At 41.6% G+C, this 19,768-nt stretch overlaps 1 protein-coding gene across 1 annotated transcript; it reads left to right on the top strand.

Annotated features, from left to right (window-relative positions):
• The first annotated feature begins 193 nt into the window (after nt 1-193).
• CTHRC1 (collagen triple helix repeat containing 1) lies at nt 194-12,563 on the top strand. The gene is made up of 4 exons (XM_024745022.1): nt 194-468; nt 5,484-5,705; nt 7,643-7,859; nt 12,031-12,563. Exons 1-4 carry the CDS (start codon nt 316-318, stop codon nt 12,171-12,173), a joined length of 735 nt encoding a protein of 244 aa, XP_024600790.1. The 5' UTR covers nt 194-315; the 3' UTR covers nt 12,174-12,563.
• The last annotated feature ends 7,205 nt before the right edge of the window (nt 12,564-19,768 follow it).

Below are 19,768 nucleotides of genomic sequence, written 5' to 3'. Positions count from 1 at the left end.
TGGATGGGGGCTGATCCCAGCTGCCTGCACAGCCCCCGAGGGTCCGCGCGGGCAGAGCGGCCGCAGGAGGGGGCGGGCCCGGCTGTCGGCCCGCCCCGCGTCGGGCTCGGGGTGAGGGCTCCGACCTATGACGGGAGGGAAACTCCTGTGTCCGGGGGGCGGGAGGGAAGCGTGCGGCTGAAAGGCGCATTGATGCAGCCGGCGGTGGCCTCGGAGCGCGGCGGGGCCGGACTGGGATCACGTCTCGGCTCCCGGGTCGTCTCCTCCTCCTCCTCCTCCTCGCCTGCTCCGCGCGTCCCGGGGCCGCCGCGCGCCATGCGCCTCCAGGGCCCCGCCACCGGCTCCCCGCAGCGGCTCCTCGGCCTCCTGCTGCTCCTGCTGCTGCAGCTGCAGGCGCCGTCGAGCGCCTCCGAGACCCTCAAGGGGAAGCAAAAGGCTGTGCTCCGGCAGAGGGAGGTGGTGGACCTGGTGAGTCCGGTGGAGGGGACAGAGCCCCGAGCGGGGACGGGGGAGGGGTGTATGTCTAGCGTGCGCCTGGGGGTCCCGCTTTGTCTGAGTCTCCAGGGAAGGAAGGACCTGGGCTTTGCGGGTAGTGGAGTCCTGGAACTGGCGAGGTAGACCGGTATGAGAGGGCCATCGTGAACCAGAGATGCGCCGCGGGTCGTGTGGGACGCCCCAGAGTACAGGGAGTCGCCCAATAATTTCTGACCTCTGAGCCCCCATCGATTCCCGACCCCCACCCCCCGCAGGGATGGAGAGGGTTAGGGCTGCAATGAGAGTAGAATGGGGAGCTTGGGTAGGTTAGAACGTGGGCCAGGGAGCTGCCTGGGACACCCTGGGCTAACTGATCTCCTGGGTGGGCCTGGGCCAGGGACTTGCAACGTGTCCTTTGTTGGGGCTGGTGACCACGTCTGCCAGCGGGAGAGAATAACAATCCTCACCCAACATCCGTCCAACTCTGTAACTTGATGACAGTGAGTCATGTTGGGCCATCTTCCTAGGGAGTATGGGCTGCAGTTTACTTTGTTGGACGACCACAGCTGGGCCAGGAATTGTTCAGAGGGTTTAGGATCAGAAGGGGAAATGAAGGGGCCCAGCACTAACCCTCCAAGGACCCATTTCACTGTTCTGTTTAGACAGATGGGTAGCCCTTCCAGACACCCTGGGTCTTCAGCCTGTGAGCACCAGGTAGGAGCATCACAGCCGAACTAAGGGGAGAAGACAGTTACCAGGAGAGCAAATAAATAGCCCAAGTGCTTTCTGAAGGGGTAATCTATGGGAAGGCCTGTTTACTTAAAGCTCTTTCCTTCTAAAAGTCAACAAACCCAGTGAAGGGCAGAGTGGGTCTCTACCCTGGAGCAAGAGTGATTCTTTCAAAACCACTATATTCCTTGGTATATGATAAACTTCAATCTTTAAGCAGACAAATATAGTGTTACAGGCATTGCAGGACATAAGAGGGGGCATTTTTTTGATTAAAAAACTGTTTCAAAGTTGTTAAGCTGCCATTGTAAACTGAGCTAATAAGCCAAGCTCCCTGGAAGCTAGTTCTATGCCAGATTCAAACGCTCTGTAAAAAAATTCCTGCCGTTCCACACTGCACTTTTTGGTGTGGTGCTATGTAATTTTGCTCCACAAAGCAGACTGTGTGTTCAGGGCTACAGTTCTATTTTTAGTGCCTAAATTGTTTAAAACTGTACCAAATGAATGTGGTTCATGTGCAGTCTGCATTTGATGAATCTGTCGTTATGATACACAAAATACCCCCTTTCCCTATAAAGCTAGCAACTTTTTTTCTTTCCCTCCAAGGATTTACAGTACCTGCGGTTTCCCACAACTCTAGCCCGACTTGGAAAACTTTATTGTGCAGCCTGGCTCAGGTGCATCCTGTAATTGGATTTGGTTTTGCTGGGGGAAAAGAATCCACACAGTCATTAAGGTTTCAACAGATTCTATAAAGCAGCTTCTTTGTACAGGATCTTTCAAAGCCTTCCTTTCAAGCGTGCAACAAGCTCTGCCCCCTGGTGGCCAGTGAAAGAAACAGGGGTTCCTTCCACAGACATTTATGGAACCCCTACCTGATACTGATCATGTGCTGGGTTAGTGAAAGAAGTGAAAGAAGGCAGACGTAATACCTGTGGAATCGAATTCAGTAAAATTATGTGGTCTCTGAAATGCAGTTTTTAGATAAAAAGGTGAATAAAAATTCTCAACCATGGCACAATTGACTTTTGGGGGCTAGATGATTCCTTGTTATGGGGACTGTGCTGTGCATGTAGCATGCTTAGCAGCATCCCTGCCATCTACCCACTAGGTGCCAATAGCAATCTCTCCCTCCCAAGCTGTGACAACCAAAAATGTCTCCGGACATTGCCAGGTATCCTCTGGGGGACAAAATTGTCCCCGTTAAGAACTGCTCATATATGGAAAAATAAAACTTTGCTCTGAGGGGAATAACAGTGAAAAAAAAATCAAAGAATACCAGAAGTTTTATTGTTTCTCCCTTCCCACTTGAAATCTTTGTGTAAACATTGCATATATCTGTTAGTGAAAGTAACCTATCTACTAAATGAAAATTAAAGTATATCTACTAAATTTAAATCTACCAAGTAAAATTAAAGTATATCTACCAAAATGAAAATTAAGTATAAAATAAAGCCAACTAGAATGTTTTATACTTTAGCATGTCTTTGAGTACTTTTGCAATTTTGTTAAATACGTTTCTTATTATTTCTCTGGCAGCAAATAAATAGAAGTGTCTTTTTTTTTTTTTCTTAAAGTCAGGAAAATAGCACTGGTCAAAGTCATAAAAATCATTTAGCAGGGCTTCCCTGGTGGCGCAGTGGTTGAGAGTCCGTCTGCCGATGCAGGGGACACGGGTTCATGCCCCGGTCCGGGAAGATCCCACATGCCACAGAGCGGCTGGGCCCGTGAGCCGTGGCCGCTGAGCCTGCGCGTCCGGAGCCTGTGCTCCGCAATGGGAGAGACCACAGCAGGGAGAGGGCTGCGGACCGCAAAAAAAAAAAAAAAATCATTTAGCAAAATAAAGATCAAATTGGTGTTGTGAGAAGATTGATTGGCAAACATTAGATACATAAGGATCTTTCCTAGGCAGTGTCATTACTGAATTTAATAGTATGACCATATCCAATCCTAGATGGTGAAATTAAAAAATAAGCTTTGTTATAGAAATGCAAATCAAAATTACAATGAGGTATCACCTCACACGGGTCAGAATGGCCATCATCAAAAAATCTACAAACAATAAATGCTGGAGAGGGTGTGGAGAAAAGGGAACCCTCTTGCACTGTTGGTGGGAATGTAAATTGATACAGCCACTATGGAGAACAGTATGGAGGTTCCTTAAAAAACTAAAAATAGAACTACCATCCGACCCAGCAGTCCCACTACTGGGCATATACCCTGAGAAAACCATAATTCAAAAAGAGTCATGTACCACAATGTTCATTGCAGCTCTATTTACAATAGCCGAGACATGGAAGTAACCTAAGTGTCCAGCAACAGATGAATGGACAAAGAAGATGTGGCACATATATACAATGGAATATTACTCAGCCATAAAAAGAAATGAAATTGAATTATTTGTAGTGATGTGGATGGACCTAGAGTCTGTCATACAGAGTGAAGTAAGTCAGAAAGAGAAAAACAAATAACGGTATGCTAACACATATATATGGAATCTAAAAATTTTTAAAAATGGTTCTGATGAACCTAGGAGCAGGACAAGAATAAAGATGCAGACGTAGAGAATGGACTTGAGGACATGGGGAAGGGGAAGGGGAAGTTGGGACGAAGTGAGAGAGTGACATTGACATATATACACTACCAAATGTAAAATAGATAGCTAGTAGAAGCAGCTGAATAGCATAGGGAGATCAGCTCCGTGCTTTGTGACCACCTAGAGGGGTGGGATAGGGAAGGTGGGAGGGAGATGCAAGAGCGAGGGGATATGGGGATATATGTATACATATGGCTGATTCACTTTGTCATACAGCAGAAACTAACACAACATTGTAAAGCAATTATACTCCAATAAAGATGTTAAAAAAAAAGCTTTGAAGTTATTTTAATATATAAGGAATCTTGATTTTTTTTTGTTCTCACTGGACAGTATATTTATAGAGAATGATAGTGTTAGATCATTTATACAAATAAGGATTGTCAAAGTAAAAATTTAAATGAATTGGGTGTGCGGTTTGAAGGGTCTAATAATGGACCAATTCAGGGATAGGCACAAGAATTAGGCAGATGGAGAACCAGCTTTACCACCGATGCAACTATATTGCTGTGTGTGGCTTATGGCTATGTGTGTCAGCCAGCAGGTTTGCTAATGCTCTCTTCCCCAGTCCTAGTCCACTCAAGGGAGTGGACACACTTGCTCTGGGCCACTATCTCACATGGTCTTGAGGAAATAATGAGAATAATCATGGCTGACTATACTATGTGCCAGGTACTGCTCTAGTACATTTTATGTATTATCTCACTTAAATCTCCTACAAGGTAAGAATCTTTATTATTTGTCCCCATATTTCGGTTAAGGAAACAGGCATTGAAATGTTGAATAACTTGCTCTATCTCACATAGCTAATAAGTGGTGGAGCCAGGATTAAAATCCAGAGTATATGCCTCTAGAATCTATCACTCAACTTCTACGTGATACTACTGCACCACCACCCCAAGGAAAACAGATAATCCTAGCACTTAAGAGTTTGTTAGATTACTGTCACCCTATCTAAGACTAATGGTCACTTGCAATGAGATTATTTATCCCTTCTTGGTGGGGAGGGCTGCGTGGGGTGGGAGGCCAGAAGTGTTCCAACACTTCCTCCACATGAAAATAGGGAGGAGAAGCAGGTGTGCTTATCCAACTTAGAGATATTGCCAGTGTAAGATAACTATTGAGTTAAGATTTCATTTTATAATTATATCTCTGAGAATTTATCTTAGGGAAATAATTGAAAAGAAGAAAAAAGCTATGTGGATAAAGATTTTCTTTACAATAATGTTAACGATAGAAAAAAATAGAAATGACGATCCCCAAATAGTGCAGTGTTTGCATAAAATTGTAAAAGTATAATTCTGAAATCCAAGTCTCTTTACAATATGTAGGGTTAGAAGAAAAGAGCAGTATATCAAATTATGTCTACCTTATAATACAGCCATTTAAAGCTTATGTATGCTTTTAATGAGCAGTAGAAAAAAGCAAGCAAATGAAATCATTTTCTCTTCTTTGTGTGTGTAAAGTCTGCCAAAAAAAAAGAATAGGAAAGAAATCCCAATATTTTAGAAATGACTTTAAAAATTGGTTCTTTATATATAAAAAATAACTCATCTGGAACATGGGCAAGTGGTATGAAGGGATTCTTGACTCCAAGGCCTCAAAATAAATGCAGTTCTGATCAGACTGAGTCTTTGAATCTTAAGTGAAGGGAGTTTTTCCCCCGTTCTTTTTTCTGATGCAGTATAATGGCATGTGCTTACAAGGGCCCGCGGGGGTGCCTGGACGAGATGGGAGCCCAGGGACCAATGGCATCCCTGGCACCCCTGGGGTCCCAGGTCGAGATGGATTCAAAGGAGAAAAGGGGGAATGCCTGAGGGAAGTCTTTGAGGAGCCCTGGACGCCTAACTATAAGCAGTGTTCGTGGAGTTCACTGAATTATGGCATAGACCTTGGAAAAATTGCGGTAAGTAAAGTCTGAATTATTTTAAAGTTGAAGTAAAACTTAAAGGCTTTCATAGTTCAGTGGTAATTTTAAGTGTGCTTTTATTTTATTTTTACTAAAAGACAAAAAGTATTAAGGAATGGGTACCGTGTGACTTCTAACTTAGAATTAGTGAAAACATTGATAACATTTCAGAATTAACTTTATAAAGCTATTTCTGAGATAAATGTATCACCATATTATTTTAACCCTAACAATACTTAAAATAACTTACTCTTTTTTTTGTTTAAATGGAAACAAAAAGGGAGAGCATAGGTGTTTGTGTTGGACAAGTAAGCAACTTTCCAATCTTGTCCTAAAGTGATTTTAAATTAGTCTAAGAAATTCTGCTGTGGCTCCAGATATAAAGGTGGAAAGAAATATCCAAGAAATTAACACATGATTGGAATTATCTAGAGGTGGGGAGTCCATTGGTATTTGTCCTTAGCTTAAAATTGCTAAGCTTAAGCGAAGTAGAATGGACCAGAGATACACTACAATGACCATTTAAAATTATTCTGTAATATTTAGGGAGAAAAATTACTCAAAATAGCCTGTCTGGCAATGCATTTGGATTAATGACTCCATCACTTTGATTAGTGTTTGCTTCCAAAGTAACTGGCAAGTCCACTGGGATGGCACAGAGTTGAAGTTGGTGCCATTTCAAGCCTCTTTCTTCTTTTGTTGACAAACTCTGTACATGGTTCTGTATCCACGATATATTATTCCTTGATATTAACCACTACTACCACCAGGCAAATAGAAGAGATTTTATTTTCATAAAATTCTCAGGTTCTAAGTAGCAATCTGTGTATTATCCCTGCTCCTCTTTCAGCTCTTTAATGTCTGCTCTATTATCTATAAAAATGTTTGAGACTGTCTTGATTTGATTTCTGTGTGGTCAAATTTCCATATAGCTTCCATAGTTTGGTGACTGTGACCAGTTATATTTTCACATGTGATTTCTTAGAAAGCATTTTGTTAAAATGTTGCCTACTTCTTTAAACACCTGACGTTGATAGACTGGTTGCTTATTTATAGTTCATCAAAAGTTGCTGGCTGAGTTCTCTCTAAAAACTTGCCCTATGGACTCTGGATTATTAATACAATATGTTTTCAAGTTCCCTTTAGCAGTGGTCAGAATGGGTTTGGGAGCCTTCTACGGGTAAAAGATAGTAGGACCGTGAGCCAATAGACAAACAAATTTTGCAAAGACCTGGGTCTTATCATTGTATCATGTAGGTAAAGACTAAAAACCCCACCTACGCTTTACTCCTGATACTGTTTTCTGTTGCTTAAAAAGAAACAGGTCAGGGACTTCCCTGGTGGTCCAGTGGTTAAGACTCCGTGCTCCCAATGCAGGGGGCCCGGGTTGAATCTCTGGTCAGGTAGCTAGATCCCGCATGCTGCAACTAAAAGATCCCGCACAAGGCAATGAAGATGTCTCATGCCTCAACTAAGACCCAGTGCAGTCAAATAAATAAATAAATATTAAAAAAAAAAAAAAAGTAACAGGTCAAAGTAATATATATGGGCAGTGCTAGGCAGGGATTCTGTGTTGTTTACTGTTGTATCTGTAGTATCCAGAACATAGGAAATAATTTTGGAATAAAAAGAAAAGTAAATACATAGACTGTTTTGGTCTAAAATACTGAAGACTGGCTGTTTTGGGTAAAAACTGAAAGATACCCTCAATGGAGTGAATAATTCTAAGAAAGCCATAATTCTATTTTCTTAGAGTTTCTAATATCAGAGTCTCTTCCATCTTGCAGAGAACTGCTTTCCCTCTGTAAAAGCTACGCTTTTTAAATGCAGTTTGGGGAAAAGGATCATTAAAGAAAATGCACAATACAATTTGAAAGCATCTTTTTCATTAAAATGAAAATGCTAATTAAGTCCTATTTCTCTGTTTGTGACAGGAGTGTACATTCACAAAGATGCGTTCGAACAGCGCCCTAAGAGTCTTGTTCAGTGGCTCGCTTCGGTTAAAATGCAGAAGCGCATGCTGTCAGCGTTGGTATTTCACGTTCAATGGAGCTGAATGTTCAGGACCTCTTCCTATTGAAGCCATAATTTATTTGGACCAAGGAAGCCCTGAACTGAATTCGACAATTAATATTCATCGCACTTCCTCTGGTACGTAGGATGGGGACATTACAGAATTGTGCCTCAGATCTTTAGAGACCAAAGATTAGTTTTCTGTCCACTATCATGGTAGGTCATAGCAAGCTTTCTGTGCATAATTCTCAATCCTGGTTGCACTTCAGAATTTCTTATAGATCTTGTAAAAACTATGTGGATGCCTGGGTCTCATCTCTGATCAACTGAATCAGAATCTTGGGGTAAGACCCCAGCAGCTGTATTTTTTTAAAGATCACAAGGTTGAAAATCACTGAGTTAGATGAAATGGCGAAATGGCCAATAATGCCGTAGAGCAGTGGTTTTCAACCTTAGCTATACCTTGTGTTCAACTGGGGAACTTTAAAAAATCACCGTGCCTGGGTAACACTCCTCCATGTAGGCTGACTTAATGGGTCTGGTTACACCCCAGGCAATGGAACTTCCAAAGTCTCTCCTGGGGCTTCCCTGGTGGCATAGCGGTTGAGAGTCCGCCTGCTGATGCAGGGGACACGGATTCGTGCCCCGGTCTGGGAAGATCCCACATGCTGCAGAGCAGCTACGCCCGTGAGCCATGGCCGCTGGGCCTGCTCGTCCAGAGCCTGCGCTCCTCAACGGGAGAGGCCACAACAGTGAGAGGTCCGCGTACCACAAAAACAAACAAATAAAGTCTCTCCTGGTTATCTCAATGTTCAGCCAAGCTTGAGAACCACTAGCTTAGATTGATAAGAAGGCTGATTTCTCTGCCTTGTTCTTTAAAAAGGTAGGTACAGTCTGCTGCATTTGTAGAAGAGAACATTTCTATATGGTTCCTGCATTCTCTGTTTGCTTCTACCTCCTATAAAAGAAACGACATTCAATTAAACCAGTGGTCACTTAAGCTGTTAAAAAAAAAACAAAACACCTTGGACTTCCCTGGTGGTCCAGTGGTTAAAACTCTACACTCGCACTGCAGGGGGCACGGGTTCCATCCCTGGTCAGGGAAGATCCCTCATGCTGTGCGTGGCCAAAATAACCCAAAACTATTGGGTTTTTTGTTTTGTTTTTGTTGAGTTTTGGGGGGTTTGTTTTGCTGTATTTTAAGGTTCATTGAAAGAGTTTAGAAGCTACCAAAAGTAGAAGGGGGAAAAACTACCTATTAATGTCATTACCCAAACACACCACTATGAGTATTTGGCTGCCAGCTATTTTGCTTTCTTGAGCTGCTGTGTGGCAGGAGCTGGGAGTGTGGCACACCGTAACAACACATGCCGAGAGAATCACAAGGTGTCCATAGCGATAGCTTCATTTCCCTGATTTCTTGAAAGGATTTCTCACGAATCTTGTACTTAAAAATGTCAGAGGGAAGAGAAGAGATCCCCTCACTACTAACCAGAAGAAATATTTCAGCATTCTTAGGGATCAAGTCAGATACTGATCCCCCAAATTAATAGAGCACATTTATCCCTAAGAAATCAAGGGCATCCCTTCCATTTTCTTCCTCAGATCCCCACAATATCCTCAAGATGTAAAGAAGATACTTTAACCCCTTCTCTCTGCACATAGAGGAGGTCCAGGGAAATAAAGTATCTTACCCTGAACAGTAGGCTCAGTGTCCTGGAGAGCAGAAACCAGAGCCCTGCTCTCTTGTCTCCCAAGACAAGGTTTGATCAGATGAAAAAGCCTCTTCACTAAGTTCTGTGCTGTAAACAAAGAAGTGCTTTCCATCTGAGAAGCAGTCACTAAAATTTTAAAAATCTGGGTATAAAATACAAAATTTGACTAGGAAATGATATGTGTTTAAATAGTAGTTGATATAAGCAACTTACTTTCTATTGTAGTATCTTTAAATGTGTGTGTTAATATCTTGCTATAATATAAGCTCTCAGGCCTAGGAACTGTGACCTATACATACATATACTTTGTAAATTATTTAACATAGCATTTCCCAACCATGTTGTGGAAACTTATTTGGTGTGATCAGTTGGGTAGAATGTCAGAAGTAATTTGTTATTCGTAACAGTTTTTGTCTTGAGATGAGTTAAAGGTTACCTCTATAATAAGTTCCCTTGCACACTGGTACTCTTTCTTGAGGGAAAGGAAAGGGATGCACTTACAGTTTGCACATCAGAGGATGACGTTAAGCCTTGGATATGTCCATGGGAGTTTGATATACTTTAGGATGTCGTCTTCTTACCTGGATCTAGGAGGAAAACAGGTTGAGAACCCCTAATCCAACATAGTTTAGGTGTTTAATAAGCTGCAATACTACCTTATCACAGTGAAAATGTTCATTCATTCAAAAAACATTATTTCATTTGTTAAAGACCATAAAGTGACCACTTGACTCTCCCCGTGTGAGGCTGACACTAAATGCAAACTTGTCTTTGACTCTCCCCGTGTGAGGCTGACACTAAATGCAAACTTGTCTTTGACTCTCCCCGTGTGAGGCTGACACTAAATGCAAACTTGTCTTTGACTCTCCCCGTGTGAGGCTGACACTAAATGCAAACTTGTCTGACCTCCTATGGGATGAAGTGAACAAATTTTTAGACCGTGGATGTCAAGGCCTTGGGAGAACATGAGGATTTCTAGGCTTTCTCACCTGGCATGATACTGAGAATTCTAGATTAAATGGGATTGTGGGCACGCACAGCTTAGTTCTCCCAACTTTGAAAGGGACCTGAACCAGTCACAGGTCCCCGGATTCAGAGGGACTTGCCTTCAATTCACTGATGTCACAGCTGGTGGAAGCAGATTGCTTTAGGCCTGCAAGCCCTGGCTCGGTTCAAATGCACTAACCTTAACCAGATAGGAAAACTAACCAGTCACATGCGGTCATCCCTACCCTACTTATATGTAAGAACCGGTTTTCTTAAAGAATGTGCCAATCTGCCAACCTTTTCCCCCTGACACAGACGTCAAAGGGGTTGTACCTTTTGCCTATTAAAATCAACACTAGGGGAATTTTTTTTTTTTTTTTAAGATATTAACCATGTATTTCTTCTTTAGGTCTTTTTAAAAAAATTAATTTATTTATTTTTATATTTATTTTTGGCTGTGTTGGGTTTTCATTTCTGTGCGAGGGCTTTCTCTAGTTGAGGCGAGCAGGGACCACTCTTCATCTCAGTGCGCGGGCCTCTCACTATCGCGGCCTTGCTTGTTGAGGAACACAGGCTTCAGACGCGCAGGCTCAGTAGTTGTGGCTCATGGGCCTAGCTGCTCCACGGCGTGTGGGATCTTCCCAGACCAGGGCTCGAACCCATGTCCCCTGCATGGGCAGGCAGATTCTCAACCACTGCGCCACCAGGGAAGCCCCTGGGGGAATTTTTTAATGTTGGAGAAGAGCCTTGATAAGGAATGCAACTTATATATATTAGTATGTGAAAGTCGAGAGGACCTGTGAAAAGGCACGTGTTTACAAAGAATAAAAACAGAGGAAAAACAGGATTTACTTAGTTTTTTTGGTTTTTTTCATGGTGAGGAAATTCCGGATTGAAGGACTGATATAATGATTACATTAGAATTACTTTTAATGTTATAAAAGTCCTTTTTTCTTTTCTAGTTGAATACCATCAAGTGTATACAGGTTAGTGTTGGAAAGGGCTTTCTTTAAAAAAGACTTACAGATCACATCAAAGTCCTGGCGTTTAAAAGTGTAGGCTTCCTGGGCTTCCCTGGTGGCGCAGTGGTTGAGAGTCCACCTGCCAATGCAGGGGACACGGGTTCGTGCCCCGGTCCGGGAAGACCCCACATGCCGCGGAGCGGCTGTGCCCGTGAGCCATGGCCGCTGGGCCTGCGCATCCGGAGCCTGTGCTCCGCAACGGGAGAGGCCACAACAGTGAGAGGCCCGAGTACCGCAAAAAGAAAAAAACAAAAGTGTAGGCTTCCTTTGTTTTGTCAGATAAATTGCTTTTTTTTTGTTTTAGGTCATCTCTATAACTAAACAAAGTCTCCCTTTATGATTAAAACCTCTAAGAAAATTCCCCGTGAAGCTTATTTCACAGAATGGCTATGTAAACATCTTTAAAAAATATTTATGTGCTAAGAAAAAGAGAACTTATCTTTATGAGACCTTTATTAAGTATTAGCATTTTTAATTCCCTGTACATTAAGTAAATTTAACCTAGCTTGCTGAAGTACTACAGTTGAGCTAAAGGTTTCTGCTTTTTGTTCTATAGAGATTTGTAATTCTCACCTTGTTTTGCAGTGGAAGGACTCTGTGAAGGAATTGGTGCCGGACTAGTGGACATTGCTATCTGGGTTGGAACTTGCTCAGATTACCCGAAAGGAGATGCCTCTACGGGGTGGAATTCAGTGTCTCGTATCATTATTGAAGAGCTACCAAAATAAATCCTTTCATTTTTGTTCCCTACCTCTCTTGTATTATACCTTTGAATGGTTCATTTTTGTGACCCCCTTATATAATTTTTATGTGTACATCTGAATGAAAAAACAAAATTAAATGTGTTTACAGACCAAAGTGCGATTTCACACTGTTTTTAGATCCAGTATTCATTTTCCTTCCATCAAAACTGGTTTTGGGATTTTGTAGAAGATTAAAATACTTTCTTCATATTCCCATTCCCTGAACCTATAATTTGGAATGTTATTGTGGTCTCCGTTTCTTTCCTGTTCTCTTAGTGTAGCACTTTTTAAAATATAAAAGCTACCAGTCTTTGTATAAGTTGTAAATGTTCAGAATTGTTTAATATCTGTGAAATAAAACTTATTTCAAACAACCTTAATATCTGTAACGTAATTGCCACTAAAATCAGGGTTGCTGGTACTTTATATCTGGAGAGTTGAGGATAAACCTGATTTTGTATTTATCCGTTTGACAATCATGTTTTTTTAGTACAATAGTCCTCTTCCATATTTTGAGGGATTCAAAGAGAAAGTGATATTTATGTGTCAGGAAATGCACTAGCACTTGAGAAATTTTATCTTAATTTAACAAAGAGTAAAAAGACGGGGACTCTGGTCTCAAATTGCTTACCATTTGGTAGGGAAACTAAGATACAAAAATAACAAATCAAAGATTAATATGTTGATTGTGACAAAAGTTGTTGAAGAGGTGGTATAATTCAAAGAACGACCTATCACTTCTGGCTGGGGTGATCAGAAAGAATTCATGAAGAAGTAAGTACAGGTGTAAGACTGATAAGGTTAAGTAAATCCTGGGCTTGACTTGGAAGTGTCAGTATGAACTCATAAGTTACTTTGTCTTAAGTAAAGCTATAAAACAACAATAGAATCTCCTAGCTTTGTTTACTGAAAAGACCTAGAAATAATGACCAAACTAGTAATGCCCAGATTGTGATCTCTATATACCATTTGGCAACTATGAAAGACAACTCAACAGGATCCAAGAGCCAATGTGGATTGGTTCTCACTGGCAGAGATGATACGATTTAAGCATCAATGAAGATAACAACTGGAATGGTTTGAAACACATCAGGTATGTTTAAATGCATGAGTTCATAATGATATTAAAATAAAATTCATTGGTCAACTTAGAGGATGCCAGGAAATCAACTTGTTACTTTGAAATTTGGGGGGAAAAGCAAAGCATTTGTTCTGCTTTCTCTACATGAACTGTACTTCTGGGTAACCAACTTGTTGATGAAGGAAAATTTCTCTATAGAATGTGTGTGTGTGTGTGTGTGTATTTTATAGCACTATATATTGGTATAGATAACAAATGAAGAAAGTGATAGGATATCCCTCTTTTCAACCCTGCATGATTTTAGGGCTCTAGCAATGATCATCAATGACCGATAACATTCCAGCATGAGAAGAAGACTACGTGTCCCCTAAGGAAAGCACGTTACACTACCCGAGAAGTTGTTTTGCAAGAAAGAATCAAACCTGGATCTGATTTAGCCTCCAGATACAACCGTTAAATTTTAGGCAATACAGGGGATAGAAGAATATGTTAATTGACATATCAGGATTATAATCAGCAAAGCAGGACTATGGGAAACTTGAAAGACAGCTGGGTTTCTTCAACAAATATACTGCAACAAAAGAGAAAAAGGAAAACATGGATTAAAAGGTTTAATAGATATTGACTCTTTTCTGTGTTTGGACTTTATTTGGGTGCTTGAGGTAGTTCAGGACGTTTAAACATTGATAGATATTTGATATAAAATGATTTGGGGGTTTGGTGTGAAGTAGTGTTGTGGTTATTTAAAAATAGCACTTATTCACAGGTTAGCTGAGTCCTCTGCTCAGGGTGTCACCGAGCTGAAATCAAAGTGTTGGCTGAGGCTGCAATCTCATCTGGGGCTCAGGGTCCTCTGCACAGGTCATGTGGTCGTTAGCAGAGCTCGGTGCCTTGCAGCTGCATGATAAACGTCCCTGTTCTCTTGCTGTCAGCTGGGGATGGCTCTCAGCACCTGGAGGTCGTTCTCAGGGCCTTGCCACGCGGCCCCTCCTATCTCAACATGGCTGTTTTGCTTCCAGACTAGCAAGAGAACTCTTCTGCTTTTTTAGTGTTCTGAAACATGTTTTTATCTTTCATTTAACATTAAGAACATCTTTTTTGTTGTTGTTTTGTGGGATTTTTTTTGTTTTTTTGTCTTTTTTTTTTGGCCACTAGTGCAGCATGCAGGATCTTAGTTCCCCGACCAGGGATCAAACCCGTTCCCCCCTGCCGTGGAAGCACAGAGTCTTAACCACTGGATCACCAGGGAAGTCCCAAGAATGTCTTTTCATGTAGACAAATGTATGTTTACCTCATCCTCGTAAACAGCTGCACAGAGTTCCATTGTAATAATAGATCATCATTTATTTAGCTAGACCCTAGTGACTGACTGTTAACATTGCTTTCTATTCCCGCTGTTTCAAACAATGCTGCAATGAAATTTCCTTGCACACACAGTATGTCCTGGGGCATTTCTGCAAGAGTGCCTGTAGGGCAAATTATCCCTGGGTCCAAGAGGAAGCATGTTTCAAATTTTGATATATCACTGATTTACCCTCAATTATTATGACAATTTTCACTCCTGCCAATAGTGTTGGAGAATTTCTGTTCTCCCTACCCTAGCCAGCATGGGATCTTATGAAACTTTTTTTTCCTTCCAGTTTCCTTGAGATATAACTGACATACAGCACTGTATAAGTTTAAGGTACATGGCATAATGATTTGGCTTAAGTACGTCTTGAAATGATTATCACAATAAGTTTAGTGAACCTCCATCATCTCATACAGATACAAAATAAAAGAAAGAGAAAAAAATATTTTTCTCCTTCTGATGAGAACTTAGAACTTACTTTCTTAACAGCCTTCACAGATAACACACAGCAGTGTCAATTACATTTATCATGTACATTACATCCCTAGTACTTATTTCTATAACTGGAAGTTTGTTCCATTTGACTATTTTCATCCACTTCCCCCTCCCCTCAGTCCCCACCTCTAGTAACCACAAATCTGATCTCTTTTTCCATAAGTTTGTCTGTTTCTTTTTGAAACCTAATTGACCTACAACACTATGTTAGTTCCTTTTGTACAATATAGTGATTCGATATTTCTATACATTTCAAAATAATTGCCATGATAAGTCTGGTTGGCAACCAGCTGTTTGTTTTCTGAATCTATGACTCTGTTTCTGTTTTGTTGTGCTTGTTCATTTGTTTTGTTTTTTAGATTCCACATATAAGTGAAACCAAACAATATTTGTGTTTGTAAATATCTTCTTTCATTCAGTAGGTGGCCTTTTTTTTTGTGAATAGATGTTGAGTTTTGTCAAAAGATTTTTCTTCATCTATTGAGCTGATCATATGATTTCTATTCTTCAGTTTGTTAATGTGGTCTGTCACACTGATGGGTTGGTAGATATTGAATCTCTTTCATCCCTGGAATAAATCCCACTTGATCATGGTGTATGATCCTCTTAATGTGTTGTTGAATTCAGTTTGCTAATATTTTGTTGAGGATTTTTGCATCTGTGTTCATCAGTGATATTGGCCTGTAATTTTGTTTTCTTGTGTTCTCTTTGTCTAGTTTTGGTATCAGGGTGATGCTGGCCTCGTAGAATAAGTTTGGAAGAGTTCCTTCCTCTGCAATTTTTTGAACTCGTTTAAGAAGGGTAGATGTTAACTGTTCTTTAAATGTTTGGTATCTCTTATGATCCTTTGTACTTCTGTAGTGTTTGTTGTAACTGTCCCTTTTTGTTTATGATTTTATTTGGGGGGGTGTGTGATGGAACAACAGTTATATGCAGTCTACGATACATTACAACAGGTGGGAGACATTACAAAAAAACCTACCCGATTCTTTGAGCATGCAAAAAACCACTATTCATTTGTATGCAACATATACGATCCCCATGGACATCAATAGTGACTAAGGAATCTACTTTATTGGCCATGAAGTTCAGGAATGGGCCGATACAAAGGACGTACAGGGACATTTCCACCTGCCTTACAACCCCACTGCTACTGGCCTATGAAGAGACTACTTAAAACAACAGTTGAGGTGAGAAACTCACTCTTAATATGTGGACACATCCCAGGAGCAGTTATCCCAGTGCCGAGGCCACGTTAACCCGGAGGTAACTAGTCAACACTGTTCGAGTTCAACTATTGACCACTGAAGGACTGTTGCCAACTACAGGTCAGGACAGCAACTCAGTTTTGCCCTTCACAGGATCTATCCCCAGGCGAACATATTATAAATAGCCCTTAGTACTGGCAGGTAAGTTTCCTTCAATACTTCCATGCCAACAGTAAAGATCAATGGAAAGCTACAGGAACTGCAAAAAGGCAGGACAATTGAGGATTCAGACAATTCAGAAGGGAAGGATTGAATCATTCTACCAGTAAAGAATCTGGATGGAGCTGTGGGTTCTGGCTGTGGGCAAGGAAAACAGGGAATAAGTGGGTGAAGGTGGAAGCTATAGACGTCAACTCTGACCTTGTGAATAACTACAGAAACCAGGACTGGTAGCTTTGCATATTTTCTGTTATATGTATGTGTTTATTCTAACTTCTCCTTCCCATTTTAATTTTATATAACACTAGGTGGAGGTTAACTTTACAATGTAGTCTTTAGTGGGACCTAAGACTGAAATTGAGGCCCAATTAATATAGGCAGCAATGGATTCAGTGACCGTTGGGGTTTGTGTTTTACCTGGGAGAAGGGCAAGAACTTCACTTATCAGAGGGTTAGCTGTTTCTTGCTAAAATGTAGTTTCTTTGCTGGGCAGGCGTTGAAATGGTAAATGGTGCATATGAAAGTTGAGAAGTCAAAGGGGTCGACTGAGCTGCTTATGAACTTATTGCTTCCCAGCTCCAAATTCATTCTCCAGTTACACACCCAGAGTACTCAGTCCTTTGACTACCTTGTAGCTCCAGCCCAAGAGCCTTGGTGATCACCTTGCTGCGGTCTTAAGAGGCACACTGCGTGCTTCTGGCTTCATGCTGTAGCAACCCACAGCCCTCACCATGCACACTCCCAAGCATGACCAGGCCTGACTTTCCTGCCCCCCTGCAGGGCTGTTCCTGAGACCTTTCCAAGGTGGGTGATGTCTGCTCTGGCTTGGCACCCGCAGAAACATCCCAGTTTCCTCAGCAACCTGCTTACATGCCTTGGCTTGCCTGTGTCCTAGGTGATTATTTCCTGTTTATCAGATGACCCTAAACCAGTTCTGGCACAGGCAACCCAGCAAACTTTCTCACCAGCCAGTGGTTGTCTGCAACCGCACCTTCTCCAAAATTCAATTAACTATCAAGTTAAGAAAAAGGGAATTCTGTTGGAGCCAAACTGAGTATTATAACCTGGGAAGCAGATTCTCAGAAAGCACTGAGAACTCTTCCACCTGTTAGAATTTGAAGGCATAGACTTACCCCTTTTTTTTCTTTAATTGATTCTATTTTTTACATAAAAAGTTCAGTAAAAATTGGATAAAGTGATGTTTTTGTTTTGTTTTGCGGTACGCAGGCCTCTCACTGTTGTGGCCTCTCCCGTTGAGGGGCACAGGCTCCGGACGCGCAGGCTCAGCGGCCATGGCTCACGGGCCCAGCTGCTCCGCGGCATGTGGGATCTTCCCAGACTGGGGAACGAACTTGGGAAGCACTCTTACGGTGCTTGGAATATGATGACCCGCGTCGGAATCCCTGTTTATTAGTGGGAGAATAACATTTTCATTGCTTCATTTTCTGAAGTCCTTTTGGATTCTCCTTCTAATTTTGAAGAATCCTTTCCTCTTTTTTCCATCTCTAAGTAAGAGGACTCAGTTTTACAGTATCCATCAGTCTTGCCCTGTTATTGGTATATGGCCGAGACTAGCGTGCCCTCTCTTGATAAGGGGATCTCCTATGGTAACGACCATTATAATGAGAGTCATCATAATGGGACCGTTCTGACCGAGAATAGGATGAAGTAATTCTAGAACCTCTGTCAGATTTAAACTTGACTAGCGTGCCCTCTCTTGATAAGGGGATCTCCTATGGTAACGACCATTATAATGAGAGTCGTCATAATGGGACCGTTCTGACCGAGAATAGGATGAAGTAGTTCTAGAACCTCTGTCAGATTTAAACGAGACCTGCTCCGCCTTCGCTCTCTCTCTGATCTACAGCGAGAAGATATGTAACGAGTATCTCTTTCAAGTTTTGAGCAGCTAAAATACTTATCATCTCTCTCTGTTTTAGATCGCGAAGATGTGAGGAGCTCTGCTTAATGTGTAATGCAGAGGCACACTGGGCATTAGGGAGGGAGAAGGCCCGAACAGAATTCCGTGTTTAATTTTTTTTGTCCTGCCTTTACATTTTATTCCATCAGAGGTATGAATGCCAGACGGGGATCCTCTTCCAAGCTTGCCTTTCCTTGGGTACTCTCCCTCTGCCCTAGGGTACTGTTAAAAGAGCTCTCAACACGCAGTCATCCCTCAGCATGAGCAAGGAATTGGTCCTAAGGCTCCCCCTGCCCACCCAGTCCCCTGCGATTGCCGAAGTCTCTTATATAAAATGGAGTAGTACAGTCTGCCCTCAGTACCCCGGGACTCCACATTGGAGGATTCTGCATCCGAGGATTCAGTCTACTGCCATTCAATTTGCGGTTGGTTGAATCCGGGGTGCAGAACCCGTGGATACAGAGGGGTAGTTGTATTTATTTCCCTCTATTATAGTTTAACAATTCTGGTTAAATTTACCGTGGTCTGTCTCCTGGTTGGACCTAGATTGGTAGAGGTGTGATGACTTGCTTGAGTTTGGGACAAAGAAGTGAGCATGAGTAGCACTTCCTCCCCCCTCTTTGGGAATAAGCTGCTCACAGAAAGCGTGCATTGGGCCCCGTTTCTCCATAAGTCTAACAAGGGCAGGCGGCAAAATAGTCTGGGTCCAGTGCTGTCTGTGGCTGGATGCGTATGTCTGTATCATTATGGGGCTCAGTGTAAGGAAGCCCTCTTTTACACAGATATAAGGCTGAAATTAGAGAATGAGGGTTATTAGTAATAAAGATAATACATCACGTTCCACATACCTCTTGTCTACTTATGAATTACTTTAGAACCTGGGTGCGGATGAGGTTAACATGCTTCACTTAAGGGAAGAAGCTTGTTACTATTTCTTTTGACAAGTTGTGTGAATTGGTTTTATCACTTTCTAGGCTTGTTCTATTCGTAATTAACATATATTGAAACTTACATTAAAATAAACAAACAATCCTGCAATATTTGCTGTCAGAAAATAGATAAGGGACAACCTTCAAATCCAGCTTTTGTGTAGTTGGGCCTTCAGCTATAAGCAGATTTTATTTATTTTTCTAAGTCTCTTATGCTTTTCATGGTGAGTTGAATATTATAAAAAAAAAAGTTTCTCTGTAAAACTAAATGTTTTAAAGAACCTATACAACATACATAAGGGTCCCAAAATGCTCACTTTTCATAAAAATGGCATCTATTTCCATAGACAAGTTCACCAACATCCTGACAGCTGAT

Source organism: Neophocaena asiaeorientalis, unplaced genomic scaffold, assembly GCF_003031525.2.
Source record: "Neophocaena asiaeorientalis asiaeorientalis breed wild unplaced genomic scaffold, Neophocaena_asiaeorientalis_V1.1 scaffold933, whole genome shotgun sequence".
NCBI classification, from domain to species: Eukaryota; Metazoa; Chordata; class Mammalia; order Artiodactyla; family Phocoenidae; genus Neophocaena; species Neophocaena asiaeorientalis.
Note: the sequence above shows the minus strand (reverse complement) of the source record. Positions and strands in the feature narration are given on the sequence as shown.